The 17,057-nt window shown below is 43.9% G+C and overlaps 3 protein-coding genes across 4 annotated transcripts; 1 reads left to right on the top strand and 2 right to left on the bottom strand.

Moving 5' to 3' along the window:
• Nucleotides 1-936: 936 nt before the first annotated feature.
• Nucleotides 937-2,761, top strand: LOC128273092 (cytoplasmic protein NCK1). 2 transcript variants are annotated; one of them, XM_053011009.1, is made up of 5 exons: nucleotides 937-1,009; nucleotides 1,090-1,410; nucleotides 1,691-2,012; nucleotides 2,156-2,477; nucleotides 2,552-2,761. In XM_053011009.1, the coding sequence occupies exons 1-5, from the start codon at nucleotides 988-990 to the stop codon at nucleotides 2,759-2,761; spliced, it is 1,197 nt and encodes a 398-aa protein (XP_052866969.1). In that variant the 5' UTR covers nucleotides 937-987. The 2 variants fall into 2 exon arrangements, with proteins under 2 accessions (XP_052866969.1, XP_052866968.1); XM_053011008.1 differs by having other exon boundaries at nucleotides 1,676-2,012.
• A 5,031-nt stretch (nucleotides 2,762-7,792) lies between these two features.
• Nucleotides 7,793-10,635, bottom strand: LOC128274273 (arrestin homolog). Its single transcript, XM_053012409.1, has 4 exons — nucleotides 10,222-10,635; nucleotides 9,107-9,917; nucleotides 8,897-9,026; nucleotides 7,793-8,821 (listed from the first exon to the last, which is right to left on the bottom strand). The coding sequence occupies exons 1-4, from the start codon at nucleotides 10,328-10,330 to the stop codon at nucleotides 8,720-8,722; spliced, it is 1,152 nt and encodes a 383-aa protein (XP_052868369.1). The 5' UTR covers nucleotides 10,331-10,635; the 3' UTR covers nucleotides 7,793-8,719.
• Nucleotides 10,636-12,227: 1,592 nt separating this feature from the next.
• LOC128274558 (protein croquemort-like) lies at nucleotides 12,228-16,065 on the bottom strand. Its single transcript, XM_053012789.1, has 6 exons — nucleotides 15,997-16,065; nucleotides 14,519-14,754; nucleotides 14,156-14,458; nucleotides 13,279-14,084; nucleotides 13,104-13,194; nucleotides 12,228-13,014 (listed from the first exon to the last, which is right to left on the bottom strand). The coding sequence occupies exons 2-6, from the start codon at nucleotides 14,642-14,644 to the stop codon at nucleotides 12,865-12,867; spliced, it is 1,476 nt and encodes a 491-aa protein (XP_052868749.1). The 5' UTR covers nucleotides 14,645-14,754; nucleotides 15,997-16,065; the 3' UTR covers nucleotides 12,228-12,864.
• Nucleotides 16,066-17,057: the final 992 nt, after the last annotated feature.

Genomic DNA, 17,057 nt, shown 5'->3' with positions numbered 1-17,057 from the left:
GGTCTGCTGCCCTGCCTCTCCAGTCTGCTACACCGAGCAGGTCCTCGCTGGCCTTACGGACGCTGTCCTCCCATCGGGCTCTTGGCCTACCGACTGGTCTCCTGCCGTGTACCGTTCCCAATAGCGTTTTCTTTGGTATCCTTGTTTCGTTCATCCGTATAATGTGGCCCGCCCATTGCAATTTTTGTTTCTTTATCATGGTGGAGACCTCTGGGTCATCGAACACTGCATAGATTTCACTATTATGCCTGATCCTCCAGTGCTCTCCATCCTTCACTGGGCCTAGTATCCTTCTGAGGATCTTTCTCTCAAAGGCATTAATTTTGTTTTCTTGGGACTGGGTTAGGACCCAATTCTCTGAGCCATAACACAGGACAGGGCGGATTATTGTTTTGTACAGCCTTAGTTTGCCCTGTCTGTGTACTATCTTTGACTTTAGTATGGGTAATATTGAGAAATATGTCCGGTTGGCTGTTTGTATCCTCCGGCTTATCTCTCCCTCCTCACTACCATCATCTGCTAGGTTGGTCCCAAGGTACACGAAATTTTCGACATTCTCGAGGTTGTGATCGGCAGCTGTGTTGTTGTTTTGTCTTTGTCTTTGGGAGCGCTGCCTGCGGGACTGTGTCATGACCTTTGTTTTATCCTTGTTTGAAGACGACATGATATTGGACAATGTTCAAATTATAATATGGGGGATTTTTGTGTCTTTCAAGGTTTATGTGCAGATTAATAGACAGCAGTGCAAAGTTTGTGTGATAAAACTTTATTTGACAGCCGATCGAAGAGATCGATCTTTTACGATTGCAGACATTTTCTGGTAATGTTACCAATTTCACATTCTGATTAGAAATATGAAAAGATACGAAGCCATTGCATGAGAAAGTGAATACATTAGGGCAAGAGAAAGTGACACCACAAACGGTGTGTTTGACTAAAATAATAGTGGAAAAACAAAAGTCTTCGCATTAACACCGTGCGGAAAACATGGCTGGAAGTATTAAGCAAGGTACTTAACAGTGAACCAGCATCATATGAAAAGTTTGAACAATTAATTTAACTGATTTTGAACTTTTATGTGTTTTCCAGAGGATGTTTGCTACGTGGTGGCCAAATACGACTACGCTTCGCAAGGTGCCCAAGAGCTGGATTTGAGGAAAAACGAACGTTATCTTTTGCTGGACGACAGCAAGCACTGGTGGCGGGTACAGAACACGCGCAACCAGTCCGGCTACGTGCCTAGCAATTACGTAAAGAAGGAGAAAAAATCGGTCTCGCTGTTCGATAGCTTCAAGAAAAAGGTCAAGAAAGGTTCGGGCAGCAAAACGTTACCGAACTGCTCGCCCTCTCGACAGGTGGACAGTCCTACCATGAGCCGGCGGCTACCACCGGATCCGTCGGAAGCGATCGGTAGGTAACATATGCGCCTTCACGCCGCACTAAATGATTGATTATCGATCGACGATCACACATACATTTTTGATTTATACCTTTTAAGCCTAGTTCACTTATGATGAAGTGCTAATAATTTTTATTTCATATCCATTACATATACATTTGTTTGCTGCTTACATCGCATGTTGATCGCCTGCTCGGTTCATTAAACTTGGCACAACACCATCCCTCACGGGGCCGTTCGTGTGACATTCGGACATGATTACAAAACAACGAACAGCTTCCACCCCGATAGGATCTGCCATAGTGAAATACAACTACCAGGCGCAGCAACAGGATGAACTGTCGCTGACGAAAGGCACACGGATACTGATATTGGAAAAGTCAAACGATGGATGGTGGCGCGGCCAGAGCGGATCGGCCACCGGTTGGTTCCCGAGCAACTACACTACGGAAGAAAACGAAGACGACACCCTGCATACGTACGCGATGGCGGAAAATGTGCTAGACATTGTCGTTGCCCTGTACTCTTTCAATTCGAACAACGACACTGAGCTATCGTTCGAGAAGGGCGATCGGTTGGAAATCCTCGATCGCCCCGCGGCTGATCCCGAGTGGTGAGTGCAATAAATAGAGCCTCTGGTTTTGTGATTTTTTTGCTATCCTCGACTCAGGATAAAGTTTACTAGCATCCTGAAGTCCTCATCGTGATGGGCGAACTGTATTACTTACATTCACTTTGATTGTTTCTCAAACTTAGGTACAAAGCACGCAATAATAACGGACAGATTGGGCTGGTGCCGCGAAACTATCTTCAGGAGTTGTCGGAATATTTAGCGCAACCCTTTAGAAGCAACGGCAGTGGTCCGGACTCTCTCGACCGCCGGCCTAACGACGCTCAATCGAACAACAACAATTCCAACACCAACAATAGTAACAATAACAACTCGCAGCAGCCGGAGCGACCCCATCTAACCGGCAAAAGCTGGTACTATGGTGCCATAACGCGAAGTCAATGTGATACGGTGTTGAACTCTCACGGACACGATGGTGACTACTTAATTCGCGATAGTGAAACAAATGTAAGTCAGTGTGGCCCGATTCTGGATTCTCGATTCTCGATCATCTTCTCACTATTTCGCTTTTCTAACCACAGCTGGGAGACTATTCAGTATCGCTGAAGGCACCCGGACGCAATAAGCACTTCCGCGTGCACGTCGAAGGAAACATGTACTGCATTGGGCAGCGTAAGTTTCACACTCTCGATCAGCTAGTGGACCACTACCAAAGAGCCCCCATCTACACCAACAAGCAGGGCGAAAAGTTATATCTTGTGCGACCATTGCCCAAAGCCAATGGTACCTAAGCTTGACTGGAATATGCATAAGTAATGCATATAAGTATAATATTTCTCCGAATCATCGTAGACAATTGTGATCCGGTTAACGATAGGCGGGACGGAAATAAAGGAGAACGCGTTCGGTAGTAGTGTAAGGGCGCTAAGAAATGAACAATATTAGCTATCGCTACCGATGAGAGCATATACCGCTTTGGCTGGATTCCTCACATAGAAGCTTTGCTCGATTCTTGTAGCTGGAAACGTACGTGGAAATATTGTTCGTTTTGCTTTGTTTTAAGATACTCATATGCTATTTACTCGTTTTCGTAAGATTTTAATGAGTTGGTTATTTGTTTTTATAATTTCGAAATCGAGTTTTAACCTCTTTAAAAACAATCGAAGTTTTGAAAAAAGTTTGATGAATGATAAATGAGAAGCAAGCAAGAAACTCAACGTAGCATTTTTAATCGAAAGTGAAGGTAGCTATAATAGAAGAGCTGATTTGAATTCCGGAAGGCACAAAAGATTCACACGTTGTACGGTCATCGCGTCGTCAATGGCGACGCTTTGCAACCGACCGGTCTTTCGAACCGCGAATAAGATGAAGTAATGATAATTAGTAATGAGATAGTAATTTATTTATTTTAGAACAACCTATCATCCACATAGAAAAGCCGTGCTCATCAAATCCACAAACGTCATGGTGGTCATGCGGTGCGGTGCTCTCTTTTATTCTTTCGCTTATCGCATAGGTGACTGATCGATATACAATCGTAATGCTCGATAAACTTGTAAAAAGAGTTAGAATGAACCTATTACTTGTTACTTGCACTATCTTCTTCAAATTGCTTAATATCAATGATTTAAATCTATTCCTCCAATTCCAAGCAATGTTTTGTTTTTACGATAAATTCTAACCTATTCTTACATCACTGTAAATTAGTTTTGTTTGTGAAGGCAGGAAGCACTTTTATGAGGTAAGAATAACTCGAAATATGATTTCACTATTTCATATTCTTTGAATCTTCGTTTTGCTGTTAGAAAATACATCGCGATGGAAATAATCCTATTGATGGGAGGGTTATGGTTTTCACCCTTTCCCGTCACGTTTGATATCGATAGCATCTTTTGCCAGTTTATTTTGTATTAATTTGTTTTTCAAGAAGTAATCGCGAAACATAACCTAAACAAAAGAGATACATGTAGCACCCAAGAAATAAAACAAAGATCTACCAAAATACTTGCAAAACAGCTAGTTAATTGCTGAAGGTCGCATAAAGTTAATGTGTGAAGAAGCACCAAACCAAAAAACAAAAAATCCGGCCACTGGCAGACACAACAGATGATTGTTACAAACACTTGCTGCTGCTGTGTGTCATAATTCGAAGACGTGCTTGCCACGAAATGGGGAGTCGAGGTTTTTCTTGTTCACCGGAAGCAGGACGACAATCGGTGCTAAACATCATGTATTGGTTGTTTATGGTTGTTTAAACGTTTTGGCGTTTCGGCTTAACGGGGTTACCCAACGTGCTCTAATCGAATCGAGTGAACAAAGAGCCTAAACGTATTTTACTGTCAAAACGTAATCTCTCAAAGCTTATGTAACGCCATAACGGACACGCTTGGAACTTATTTGCTCGGAAGATAAGGCACAGCAAATGTAATAACCGATTTTAAGGTATTATATGCAGCATTTCATAATCAACATTCGTAAAAAACAGAGGATCATATGAAATGTGTACAGCATTTACATGAAAACTACCCCCCTCCGGTTTGCAAATGTATTTTATTTTCAGTTGAATCTGTAGTGAACCGAAATACATCCGCTACTGATCATTCCGCAGTCGATCCGGAGTGATGTATCTGTAAAACAAAACAAAAAAAGTAAATAAAACGCATCATTACTAATCCGTTAGGAAGGGCCAAGCACAGAGCCGAGTGGAACTTAGGCAAGAGGTATAATACGTTAAACGCAGCATACAAAATGTGCACAACTTTGGGAGCGATGGTCTGAGAATTTTATACAAGGTAGCACATGTGATGGAATTAGTCATTTTGATACTTCCTACTTTTATATCAACCAAACCATGTAACCTTTTGGACGAAACCCATCCATTTATGCGCTGCACAGTGTGCTGAGATGGGAAGCTTCTGTCGTGATGTAACATGATGCGTGTATGTGTGTGTTTTTATGCATGTATTTCCCGTTGTGGTTTGCTTAGGTGATCCTTCTCAATCTTCCAGAAATATTTTGCGATCGAGCGTAACGACGATCGCTTCTTTGTCCAACACTACCTACCGGTAACGACGGCTCGAAGTACAATTTCTGTCAGCTGTGTCCGTTCCATTGTATTGTTTATCGTTTGGAACGTCTTTCCTGTCCGTCTGTGCTGTTGTCTTTTGTGTTATGCAAAACAAATGTATGACGGTGTTTGATATTAGACGAATGATCGACGTCAAACATAGGGATTAGGAAACAAAAATCGAACGAATAATTAGAGTCTAGCTGATCGCCGCACGATGTGAGGGTATGTGTGTATATTGGGACTTGCGACGATACGCGTAACAATATCTTCCGATAATGATATGGATTAGCAGCCCCGTTATCTCACGATCATCATCTATTTGATAAGCATCATCTAGAGAATAGTAAGGTAGAATCTAACGAAATTTTGGCACTAATTTTTTGATGAACAACTCGTGTGGCGGAGGATGTCGCGCATGGGTGAAAGTAGAATTGGTGAAAGCATAACAAACACTGTCATCTTACGCAACGCAACCCATAAGCGTGGGCCAGAATATCAATATAAGAAACGAATTTCTATTTGCCTTCGATGTCGAGGAAACAGTTCCAATTGAAAGAGCGAAACAACATTGGTGCAATGTTAATTTAGCCAAACGAAAACGGATCACGATGCCGAAGCATATGTGGCTTCATACCCGCTTAAGGTCTGTTACCGATAGTCAAAGGGTTCGGTAAAACAATGGAATTACGTAATGATTTGGTGAGCGAGCATTAAAGCGTTGTAAACGGTGGCGCGAAATGATCAAAATGTAACATTTTGGGTTTAATATGAGCATTTTTTTTCGCTATTGTTCGTTCGAACGTAACAATTTGGTATTCGAGACCCATTTATGATTCCATTGAGTAGGGCGGCCCAAGGGGAACAGATCGGTTTTACTAGGGGATCGATGCAAGCGTTAACGAATTTTGTGCAATTTTAGAAATGTTTCTACCATTCCATGTGAGGCATCCAATGATTTCGACGTCCAGCAAACCGTCAGCCTGTCTATGGTTTTTTTTACCATCAAAAACAGAATGAAAGATATTAGCGATAACGATATCAAAGCCACACAGTTTTAGTGAAACCTCTGCTTCCCAACGCATACAGTCTGATGACATCTTTTTTTTACGGCGTACCCTTGTTGGCGTATGAAGCTAGCCACAAAACGCAAAACGTACACTGATCGTGATCGTCACGTCACATCAATCACAATTCTTATAACAAATATAAACATATATTCTTTGCTACTTTTCATCCATGTACCGTTAAGGCACCCTAATTTAAGCAGATTGATGAAAAAGAATCAACGCGTCACCCACCAAATCGGGGGTGTTGCTAGCTAAACTGACGAATTGACAAACGAACCGTAAAAGTTTAGTAACGATCATGAATACAACAAATAAGACGGACGGAACGGGCAGACAGTGCTGAATCATCCTAATACCAAAATATACAATTAACATAGAATATTATAAAAATGAATTAAAATAATACCGACAGCAGACAAGGCAAAGTCATCTTGTGTGGTAACGAACCTCCTGTTTGATGTTTGGCGGGAAGAAATGAGCCGGAAAAAAGAAATGTGTGGATAAAATCTAGCTTAGTGAAAAAATACTGGCCGCCAGAAAGGAGTACTTCGACAGAAAGTTAAAATAAAGTATTGTCCGTAAACCAAAAGCCCCTCCCTACAACATATGGTATTGAGGGTGCCACTTGGAACTGCACATAGCAAGTACTGAAACAGACTGGACAGCGAAGAGTGAAAGAATCCTGCGACAGGAACGAACGACAACAGTTCGATGTACGTTAAGATAGTAGCGATAGCAAAAGCGGTGCAAGTAAAAAAGACATACAGTAACTGGGGAAATGGTTTTACTGTCTACCGTGGACAAACTAAGTCATTGCAATAAAGGTAAGATCCATGAATCTAGAGCAAACAGTGTTCGAAACAACATTACGAAATGTGGGTCTTTTTTCGAGAAAACAACTCGTACCCTAAAAAATAAGGTTTTGAAATAATTTTAACAACCAATGGCGGCTAAATGTTTGCGGGATCGCAACGGAAGGAAAAGCACGGCAGTAGGTATGACTCTTCAAACATTTAGTAATGGGACGGAAGTATTTCCTTTGGTGAAAAGAAATAAAAATAAGCTTCAAAGATGAGTCATGTGCGGTTCTTCGCTCATGTTTCAATTTCCTTATGACCTTTTGTTATTTTAAGCGCTAGTTTGATAATTCAATCGCCTCTGCGATTCACTTTTCAAAGGTATTTTCGTAGCTGTTCTGAAGAAATTGAAATGAACTAGTTTTACGGTTTCATCGGTCTGTTGGTTTGGAGACACTCTTTGTTTAGCCCATAAATTCAGAGAGAATGAAGTTTTTCTTAATCCTTTCTCGTTCCATAGAATTTACACTTCTTCTGAGGCAATTACAACAACCGAATGGTTCTGTTTTTATTTTATAGAGTGAGGAAATGCTTGATGTACTGCCGCGCAGGGCGGGTCTGTGCGGGACTCTTCGTCGAGGGGACAACCTTCTGAGTCACTCATCTTGATTCTCCATCCTTCATGGTCCAACGTTTTCAACTTTACTTGGGAAGACTCACTAGGGATGCATCGTCTACTGAGATTAAAAACTACTTTTCCGTTCCGACCGTTTTTCATTGCTGCCCAGTGTGTCTAGGCGACGCTGCTCTCCGTTTATTCTTCCCCGAACACTTCTAGCCATTCAAGATCCGGTGCCTCTAGCGCCTCTAGCAATCTGTGCAACGGCCATCGTTGGTAGTATCGTCGTAGTTCACAGCAACCATGGTTGCGGCCGCTGAGGACACACCTTTAACGTGGCAAATCCGTGGACTCGACTGACGATTTCCAGATTGTGTCGTGACAGTAAGCCCATGCACGTAACACAATAACGAGAGGACGCTTTTTTGGTCCTTTTTTGTTTCTCCGTTTATGTAATAAGGTTTCTATCGTATTGTCATTTGAGTTCATCATATAAATTGCTTTCTTAGAGATTACATTGCATAATCAAGTGGTGAACTTATATCAGATTCCCCTTGCGAGCAAGTTAGATAACCGATTCTTGCTTCGTTTTTGTTCGGGGTCAATGTCACACAATGCTGAAGTGCTGATGTTTGTGGTAAAATATCTCGAGGAAAGTGTACCAAATTTTATGAAATAAACCACAGCCACGGTGTCTGTCGAATGATGCGCAAAATCAAAGTATAATCAGATTGTGTTGTCGGCCAATAGCATTGTTCCGTAGCGGTTTATTAAATTGTTCCTTTTTTCTACGACTGCCAATTTCGCTTCAAAGGCTTCAAGGTGATACCAGAATTGATACGGATTGATACCGATTATTTGTTGAACTGAATATGCGTTGGTCGGTTTGGAAGTCCTTGCGCGCAGCATTGGTAGATTCCCAGCTTCAATAACGGCTAATTTCATCAACTCATCCTGTAACCTGAACCTGCGCCATGTGTCCTGTGGCCATTATTCTCTCTCCCACTCTCGCTCTCTCATTCTTTCGCTAGTGATCATTCTGATCACTTTGCACTAAATGATCATCAGGACAGGAATGCACGATACACGCGAAGGTGCGCAGGATAATGTTTCTAGGATATTTGAGGAGTAGCTTATGTGTTTGTGGTCGTTGTTGTCATCGTTGTCATCGTGGGGGCTTCTTGCTCGTTTGCCGTTCAATCAAAATCGACAGAAGCCTGGCAATCCATGGTGTCCTGCCGGAAGGTCTCGACGTCTGCCTGGCTGTCCGCATGAATGATCTTCGCCTTAGTACCGGGCTGTGAGAAAGGAAGGAAGACATCGGATCAGCTACGGTGCCTGTGCCAGGGAAAGAAGTGCGTGCTGCAGCGTACCTTCGGGTGCATCAGTACGAACGGCAGTTCGGCCGAAAGCTCACCACCCAGGGCGCCAAGGAACAGCTTAACCTTAACCGCGTAGGAAATGATGATTCCGAAAGCGTCACGTTGATCCGGTTGAGCCAAACTGTTGGGGATGTAGAAAACGTTGGGCACACGTTAGGGATTGTGACTTTTGCGGTCGAAACATTGGGTGTTTACACTTACAGAGTAGTTGAGGCCATACACTGCTCTTGGCGCTTGATTTGCCCATCGAGAGCAACACCGCGGCGCTGCTTATTGCTAGACAGCAGCGGTGTGAGGTACATCACCTTCGACAGGCTGGAACCGGGCTGAATGGGGCATCCTTCGCTAGTCTCCAGGGAAGCCACCGTGTTGCGGTAGCTGCCGTTCTGGAAGAGCACAACATCGACCCCCTGCTGGATCATGGCCTTGATCTTTTTGACCATCTTGTTCGAGTTGTTGCGTATGCAGATGTTGACGCCTATTCGTTCGCCGTGCAGATACAGTTGCTTGTCGAGCGTCACCTCCAGCTCCAGCTCCCCAGGGCTGAGCATAAAGTCCTTGCGCACCACCGTGCAAGGCTGCTGGCCCTGTTTCGTCGGCGCAAACTGGATCTTGCGGATGCCGAGCGTGACCGTGCTGCGACGATGGGTACGATCGGTTTCCGACTCGCCGGCATAGATTTTCACGTAGTACGAAACACCGCAGGGATCGCCATTGTCATCCTCGCCCTGCTGGAGCGTCACCGACGATGGGGCGTTCGGCGAGATGTTGAACGTGAACGGCACCGCGTTAGGGCCGAGCTTCTTCAGCAGACGCTCCTGCAGCTTGGTCTGCTCCTTGTCCGACTTCTCCGGCCGCGGATAGATCTGTTCCGACGCGAGGAACAGTTCCTTCTGGAAGTTCAGCCCCATCACCTCGTCTTCCTCGCGCCCATAACGGAAACTACAGACCACCTGGCCGTAGATCTTGCGATTATCGCGAATGTATTCATCGTCTAAAACGATAATACCATCTGGTGGAGAAAGTATTCGAAAAACAAACGTGGGTTGAGAAAGGATAATGCCTGAGGAGTGAAGTCAATCTTCTTGAAGGCCAAAAGGACACCTTTAATTAAACCGACTGGGTGTTGGTGAAAATAATGCTCGCCTAATTATTGGTTTTCTAATTCGTAAAACATGAACATGCCACGTTATGCATAATGAACTCGACCTAAATCTTTCTTATTTTCTTTGTCTATATTGGCGCTGGGAAAGCGATCATTGCATAATCTGAACAAACTTATAATCGTGCTCCGCTGAGACTTTTACAATACACACCGATCGGTTCGACACCGGAAACATGATCGACGAAATCACGCTTGCCCATGTAAAGCGTGACCTTTCCATTCGGGGCGCACTTCTTGAAGACTTTGAAGTTGTACACCATTTTGCTGTGTTATGTTATGTTGTTTATCACCAGATGTAACCGTTGTAAAAATTTACACAACTGCACTTGGTATGTTTGTCGTTGAAATTATGCTTCAAAATCGGTCTCACTGCTGCACACCAATTCAATGTTTTGTCCTATGGAGCTGGTTTTGTTTCGGAAAGTTTCGCGGAATGTGTAACGTTGTTCACTGTTCAAACTTCGAGGGCAAGGTGTTTTTGTGGATGGTTAATTTTTTTTAGTTTTCCAATGTATGAGATTCGTTTCCGCCACCAGCAGATAGATGACAACCGTCGTTTCCGTTGTTAAACGCAAACTGAATTAGACGTCCGTGGTTTAGCTGCATTTATATGCCCTCGTGGCTACTATCTGCACGCTGGTTGCGTCGCACACAGTTCTTCTGATCCAATTACGAGTCCGTCCGTACCTATGGGCGATGACGGGCAATCGATACGCCAAGCGGCCATCGGTAGTGACGGGGAAAGTCCAGTGCTGTTACGGATGGCCGACGGTTCTGGATTTTTGGTTTGCATACGAAGCTTTTGATCGAGCGTTCTGTCTCTCGTGAAGAATATGAATATGAGTCTTGTTAGCTTTTTACCTCAATTATACCTCAACGATAGATTGATTTCTCCTAATATTATTAATATTCCTAATATTATAGCAAACGGAACTAATCCGAAAAACAGCATTTCTCATATGCGGTGTTTTTCGAAAGGACAAAGTGGATTTTGTCCGTCGACTCATCGGATGATTCTGAGTCAGAACAAGCGACTAAGGAGTGATGTGAACCTGGTTCTTCGGCTCCGAAACGAGTTCATGTCCAGAAGAAGCCAAGAAGTTTTTTGGGATGCGAAATGACTAACATAACGATGGTTTTACGAGAAAATTGTTCGATTTTATGGCTTTGATTAGTTGTACAGCATGACCACAGCTCAACAATGTGGGTTTGTGGTGCTCAGCTTATAAATGGAGGCGCCTGGTGTGTTGTCTGTGTGACTTCAAGAATTTAAGTATGTAGTTAAAGGTAGTATGTGATAAAGGAGACGTTTACGTTTAACGAATACACATGATTCTCAGCTCAATTAAGTTAATGTGTTGCGCATTGATTTCCGCCGAGTGTGTTCTGTTCTTAAGGGACGGTTAAGGGAAACACGTGACCTGGATGACCGTTCAGCGACATTCGCCCGCAGGCTCGTGGATTGGATCAAGTCTATTGTATTTGTAGACACTACCGCCCGCTTTCCTTGCTCTTTGTCTTGGTGCGCACGTATGGTTTCCTGCTTCGAATTATTCGACAGCTTCGACTTTTCTTGTGTATTTACGTTCTCTTAAGACGACAGTCAAGGGCACAATCCGCCTGAGTCAACAGGTAAGCTCGCTGACCGTGAACTTTAGTATTTGTTTAAAAGCCCTTGCACTAAAGGATGACGTCCGCAATCACCTATAACATACACACGTTTCTTGTGATCGTACGTTGGAACTGCTTCGAAATATGTAGTAAGTGGACCACAATGTAAATAATGGGGTTCATGTTATACTCATTGTAACGCTATGTACGGAAAAGTCAACAATGAATACAAAATTCTCTCTAGTCCAATTTATTTTAAGGACCACAAGCTGAATTTCGACGCCTCGTTTTCGTGAAAACAAGTACCATTGAGAAAGAAATCAATCGGTACAGCGCAAACGGATGATCTACGGACGAGGCACGGAGAGATTTATAAAAACATCAAATACACTTTCCTTAGAAAGATTCAGTAATTGTCTGCTGGAAGGCCACAATGTGAATGCGTCCAACCAAACATTTAAAGAACATTCTGATGAAAAACAGTGAGCATGTTACCTGAAACGCAGCAAGTAATTCAAAAAAGTCGTACCAACAGCGGGATTCATTCAATTAATTTTATTGTTTCTACCTAAACATTACAAAAACATCATAAACCAAATAAAATAATTTGTCTCTTTGGATATGTTGATAAAATGTAGTATTTTTTCTCTAACTTGATTGCTTGGCAGCGAACCCCATACTGAAACAATTTATATTTGTTTTAGTTTGTGGTTCTCCTTTTCAAACGTACGGACCTGCTACAAGCTTGAGTTAGTTCCTTCCTGCTGACTAAAGAAACAAAATTAATGCGCATTGAGCAGTATTCCCTTGACCAGCGTGGCGTGGCTCATGTTCGATTGTGTTAAAAGTAATAAAAGAAAAATGATTGCCGAAAACGCTCATCCATTTACACGCTGCTTCGAACTTTTTGAACACATCTTTGCGTATGTTTTTGTTTTGGCACTTTTTCGTGAAGAAAATGTAGGCAAGATTAAACTATAACCCTAGGATGGGCTAGGAATGTAGAAAATAAAAGTGTCCTAAAACGGTATTGCGAATCAGTATCAATTTTACAACCGCTAGAAAAAGAATACAAAGAAGCCACCTCTTGCAACGTTATGCCCGGGTTATTGATATCACGATAAGGCACTCGTTAGACAGCACACCAACGACGGTGCTGGCGACGCTTAAGCTTCCATGTCGCTTAGTTGGCAAGCTCTTCATACGGAACGATGTCCGTACTTGGGGTCCATTTCCTAATAGCCAAGTATAGGAACACGCACCCCATGATGACGCCAATTGAGCCAAAGAAAAAGGCCACATAGATGCCGAGCGTCGGTAGAGCAAGGGCCAGCTGCAAGTGAGAACAAAGCATGGAAATGGGGTTACGATTAATCAACGATGTCCCTATGATGTTGTGTGCCGCTGACCGCCTTTACTAACCTTAGCTTGTTCGGCCAGCTTCTGTGTCAACGTGGCACGTTGTCGGAACCATAGCATGGGTACCATTACATCGGGAGCATTTTTATACATACTACAGGGGGACATAACAGAGGGAAACGTGAGTCAGATTTTTCTCCGATCACCGTCCGCTCTTCATGGACCGGTGTCCATTTACCTGAATGTCTTGATCAGCTGCAGGTGCTCGTTGATTTGTAGCTGAGCGCGAACGTCCAGCGGAATGCCGGTTTTCGTCTCAATCGCCATGTAAAACTCGTGCACGGTCCTGTTTGGCCGCATACCGTCCACTGCCGTTTGGTAGCTTTCGTCGGCGAGGTAAAAGTGTGGGAACGACACGAACGTTGGGGAACCATACTTGCAGGCCGATGCATTGAATATGCCCGGTTTCAGATCGGGACAGTGCTGCGGATCGGCATTGCACCAACAGGCCGCCTCCGGATACGTGACACCGTTATCGAACACGCGACCGTCTCCGATGTACTTTACACCCTGCACGTTGTACAGTGAAACCGGCTCGCCCTTTTGCAGCGTAACCGAGCGACATATATCCGAAGGAAAGAGCGTAATGTTCGATGGTGTTTCAGCGTACGGTGGCCACAGTTCACCGGAGGTGCCGTAAACGGCTCCACACCGCCCGCGGTACATGCCAGTTCGTGCCGCTCCGTTCCACTGGGTCAGTAAACCCGTGCTCTCAATATCATCGGCACCCGTACGCATCGTGAAGGACCCATCGAAGGTTTCGCTCAGGTTGCGGCCATAGAACCAGCCGAATCGATCGAACGGTACTTTCGACCGGATGTCCGGTAACGTTCGGATCAAATCCAGTAGCGGATCGTCAACACCGTCGAACAGAAGCTCTCGGACGGTTTTGTTTTTCCACAGGAACGATCCGTGCGTTTCCAGTATCGTTTTCACCGGAATGTCCAGAGGAAACTTTACATCTCGCATAAGATAGGCTACATTCTGTGGTGAAAAGCAACAGCATGTTAATGCCACATTGTCAGACCTCCCGGGGGGATGGTACTGAATCTTACCAATGATATAACGTTAAGATTCGTTATCGAATCGTCCAGCGAACCGTTCGAAAGTTCCGGCACAAAATGCCACGTACGCCGCTGGTTGTACGTCACGGTGTTGTTAGTGTTCCACATCAAGTTTACGCGCTCGTGCACCTCACTAAAGGTGTACGGTCCCATTTCGGTAAAGTGAGGCTTAACGGATGCATCCGCGTGCAGGTGTGCGTTACTCCAGTTGAAGAAGTACACCTCCAGGTACATAGGAATGGGAGTTCTGATCCAATTGTTGTAATTGCTCGAGCCATTTTTGACCATCAGTTTCTGCAAACAAAAAGGATGATCATTGCACATTCATTTGCCGCAATCGGGCACCATTCTCACATCGTGCAGCACTTTGGTAGACATGGACGGCCAGAGGACACCGAGGGTGATGGCGAACAAAATCAGAAAGGCCGAGAATCCGAGCGATACCAATTTCTTCTGCATGTTCGAGCATGATGAACACATGTTTGCGGCAGGTTCCCGTTTAGCGTTGGATTCCGTTTAGATTTGGCTTTTGGCAGAATAGTTAGCGCATCACTAATGCTGTTTGAACATTTCATCAATCCAGCCGCATACTGTAAGAAAAACGTTTAGATATTTTAGTATTATGTCCGTTGGAGGATGGAAAGCAAAAAAATAGTGCCCTCTCTTCTAACTAACTTCTAATTAAATTAGTTTCGGTATCGACTCGTTATGACCGAAGGCTTGCTACGTTGCTATGGCGCACACGCAGCTAACGGTTGCATAAAATTTCTTCGAAACTTGTCCCACAATGAGGTTATCAAAATGAGCTGCAAGTAGGCGACGGTTTGCTGCTATGTTGAGACGATTGCCTAGAGTGCGTTTCGGAGAATGTCCTCCGATAACAGCAACGGGCCATGAAACGTATGCAACCGGGTGGGGCGTTGGGACAGGTCAAGGGACAACACTCTGACCGCCACAGCTTTGGCGTGTGGATGCAATCGCTGTACAACAAAACTGCAAACGACCAACTAATCTATTGACGCAACTCATGTAACGCGTGAGTAATCGCATTATGATCCGCAGACGATCACAAACACAAATCGCTTTACACCTCCAATACAGTGCGGTCATGTAATCAGATCGTCATCAGCGGCGAACAAGGTTGAAGGCTGGGGGGCCAAGGAAAGGGAAAACATCAGCAAAGCCGACAAATTCAGCCAGAGACCTTTGCACGGTTGATTCATTAAGTTTGGTGCCGAACAGAACCAGTCCGTATGGTTCGTTGGCGATGAAAGTCTGACAATTTCGGAGGCCTTGCCCAACGACAGCGCCTAGTTGGTGCCGTTTGGTGCCTTTGCGTGATGCAACGGATTCGTTGGCGTTTGCCAGACGACCCTGGAGAAACGTGAATGGTATATGGCACCCGACAGCACTTGTTCTGTGCATGTGATGGAAGTGTGGAGCAGTAGCGACTCATTCCAGATAACAACGTACTGCGCATCGGGAAATTTCGAATTGCAATTCGCCGCTACGATCATCGCTTTTATACAAACTGATCACCGTTACTGAACTAATCGTGGAACCATGCGCAGTCTCCAGCTACGTAACGATCTCCGTAATGGTTGTACATGAAACTCATGAGTCATTTATTGTGGTGGGGAGCGCACTGTTTGCAAACCTTGCACCTAGCATGTAAAGGAAGGTTGGTTGATAAGAAATGAATCATTCTTGGGGTCTTACTGGGAGTTTAACCAAAGGAAAGCACGGAGCACACACTTTACTCGAAACTATAGTCCTGTGACTATGCACCTAACGTTCGGGACAATGGATGGATGAATAAAATCTGCTAATACCTTTATCTGCAGCTGATTCTTGTTTTGCGGAAACCCGTTACCGCCAAACCACACAACCGACACGATGCGAATGAAAACAAAGCGACGACAGTTCATCGTGACACATTCAAAGTTCCCCGAGTGGGAAAAACAGGCGACAAAAGACGTTATATCGGTATTACTTTTGACAGCGTACAACGCGGAAAGTTGTGCACAAGTTGGAACCAAGAGGACCAAAATCATCAAAATATTACGCGCTGTGATTGACCAAAAAGTGAGTGAATGTTTCTATCGCTTTCTTCTTTTGTATATTTTCTTTTGAAATCACTCTTAATATGTCGAATATTGGTTTAAGGTAAATATGTTGTGTCGAATAAATGTCATTTTGATGTAATCTAGGTACGGCCTTTGGCGGCGTACAAGATAGGGTCTGGCCGTTGGTAAGCATGTAAAAATTATTGTAAAACAGCTGTATTTCTAATAAATTGTGCCCTAAACGAAAACAACTCCCGACCATGTCAAATAAAATTCTTGCACGGGTATACAACATCTAGCACTGTTAAGTCGAGCAGTTGCTGTATTCGAGTAGTTCAAATCTGTGCTGAAACCGTTAACTATTTTCGAATGTTTCTTAACAAATAACGCCAATGAGGACAAATAATTCATTCGAATGATAGTAACAATGGAATATTGATCATTAATGGACGAGGGTTTTGACGAGGGGTCCATAAAAGTGTATTGCTAGTGTAACGTTGTGCGACTTAAAAGAAAGTGGGTCCGGAATTTGTCGGTTGTTTTCGAGGACACGATTATAGAACACATGGATTATATTCCATCGGCCGATAACGATAACGGATAGAGACAGGTTGAAGTTTACCTGTGATAAGACGAGCACGTTTCTGAAGGTTTCATTTTCCACTTCTATGTTTACAGAAATGCTATTCGAGGCCCATCACTTACGGCGTGCCTAACTCATCGCCGAGAATTAAACCGAAACTGGAAAATAAATAGTGCATTAAACTGCTCCGTTCGGTGCAAAGAACACAACGCAAGAGTGTAGTAAAAAAGAACACACCCACACA

The sequence above is a fragment of the Anopheles cruzii genome, chromosome 3 (genome assembly GCF_943734635.1).
Source record: "Anopheles cruzii chromosome 3, idAnoCruzAS_RS32_06, whole genome shotgun sequence".
Lineage (NCBI taxonomy): Eukaryota > Metazoa > Arthropoda > Insecta > Diptera > Culicidae > Anopheles > Anopheles cruzii.
This window is presented reverse-complemented; position numbering and strand designations above follow the sequence as displayed.

Excerpts from the sequence above, each read along its gene's own strand:
- LOC128274558 (XM_053012789.1), bottom strand. The coding sequence starts at position 14,644 with ATGTGTTCATCATGCTCGAACATGCAGAAGAAATTGGTATCGCTCGGA. Across the intron at positions 14,459-14,518 it reads CTACCAAAGTGCTGCACGAT|AAACTGATGGTCAAAAATGG; the intron begins GTGAGAATGGTG and ends TTTTGTTTGCAG. Across the intron at positions 13,195-13,278 it reads CAGCTGATCAAGACATTCAG|TATGTATAAAAATGCTCCCG; the intron begins GTAAATGGACAC and ends GTCCCCCTGTAG.
- LOC128273092 (XM_053011008.1), top strand. The coding sequence starts at position 988 with ATGGCTGGAAGTATTAAGCAAG. Across the intron at positions 1,010-1,089 it reads GGCTGGAAGTATTAAGCAAG|AGGATGTTTGCTACGTGGTG; the intron begins GTACTTAACAGT and ends TGTGTTTTCCAG. Across the intron at positions 2,013-2,155 it reads CCCGCGGCTGATCCCGAGTG|GTACAAAGCACGCAATAATA; the intron begins GTGAGTGCAATA and ends TCTCAAACTTAG.
- LOC128274273 (XM_053012409.1), bottom strand. The coding sequence starts at position 10,330 with ATGGTGTACAACTTCAAAGTCTTCAAGAAGTGCGCCCCGAATGGAAAG. Across the intron at positions 9,918-10,221 it reads TTCCGGTGTCGAACCGATCG|ATGGTATTATCGTTTTAGAC; the intron begins GTGTGTATTGTA and ends TTTCTCCACCAG. Across the intron at positions 8,822-8,896 it reads TCGTACTGATGCACCCGAAG|CCCGGTACTAAGGCGAAGAT; the intron begins GTACGCTGCAGC and ends CCTTTCTCACAG.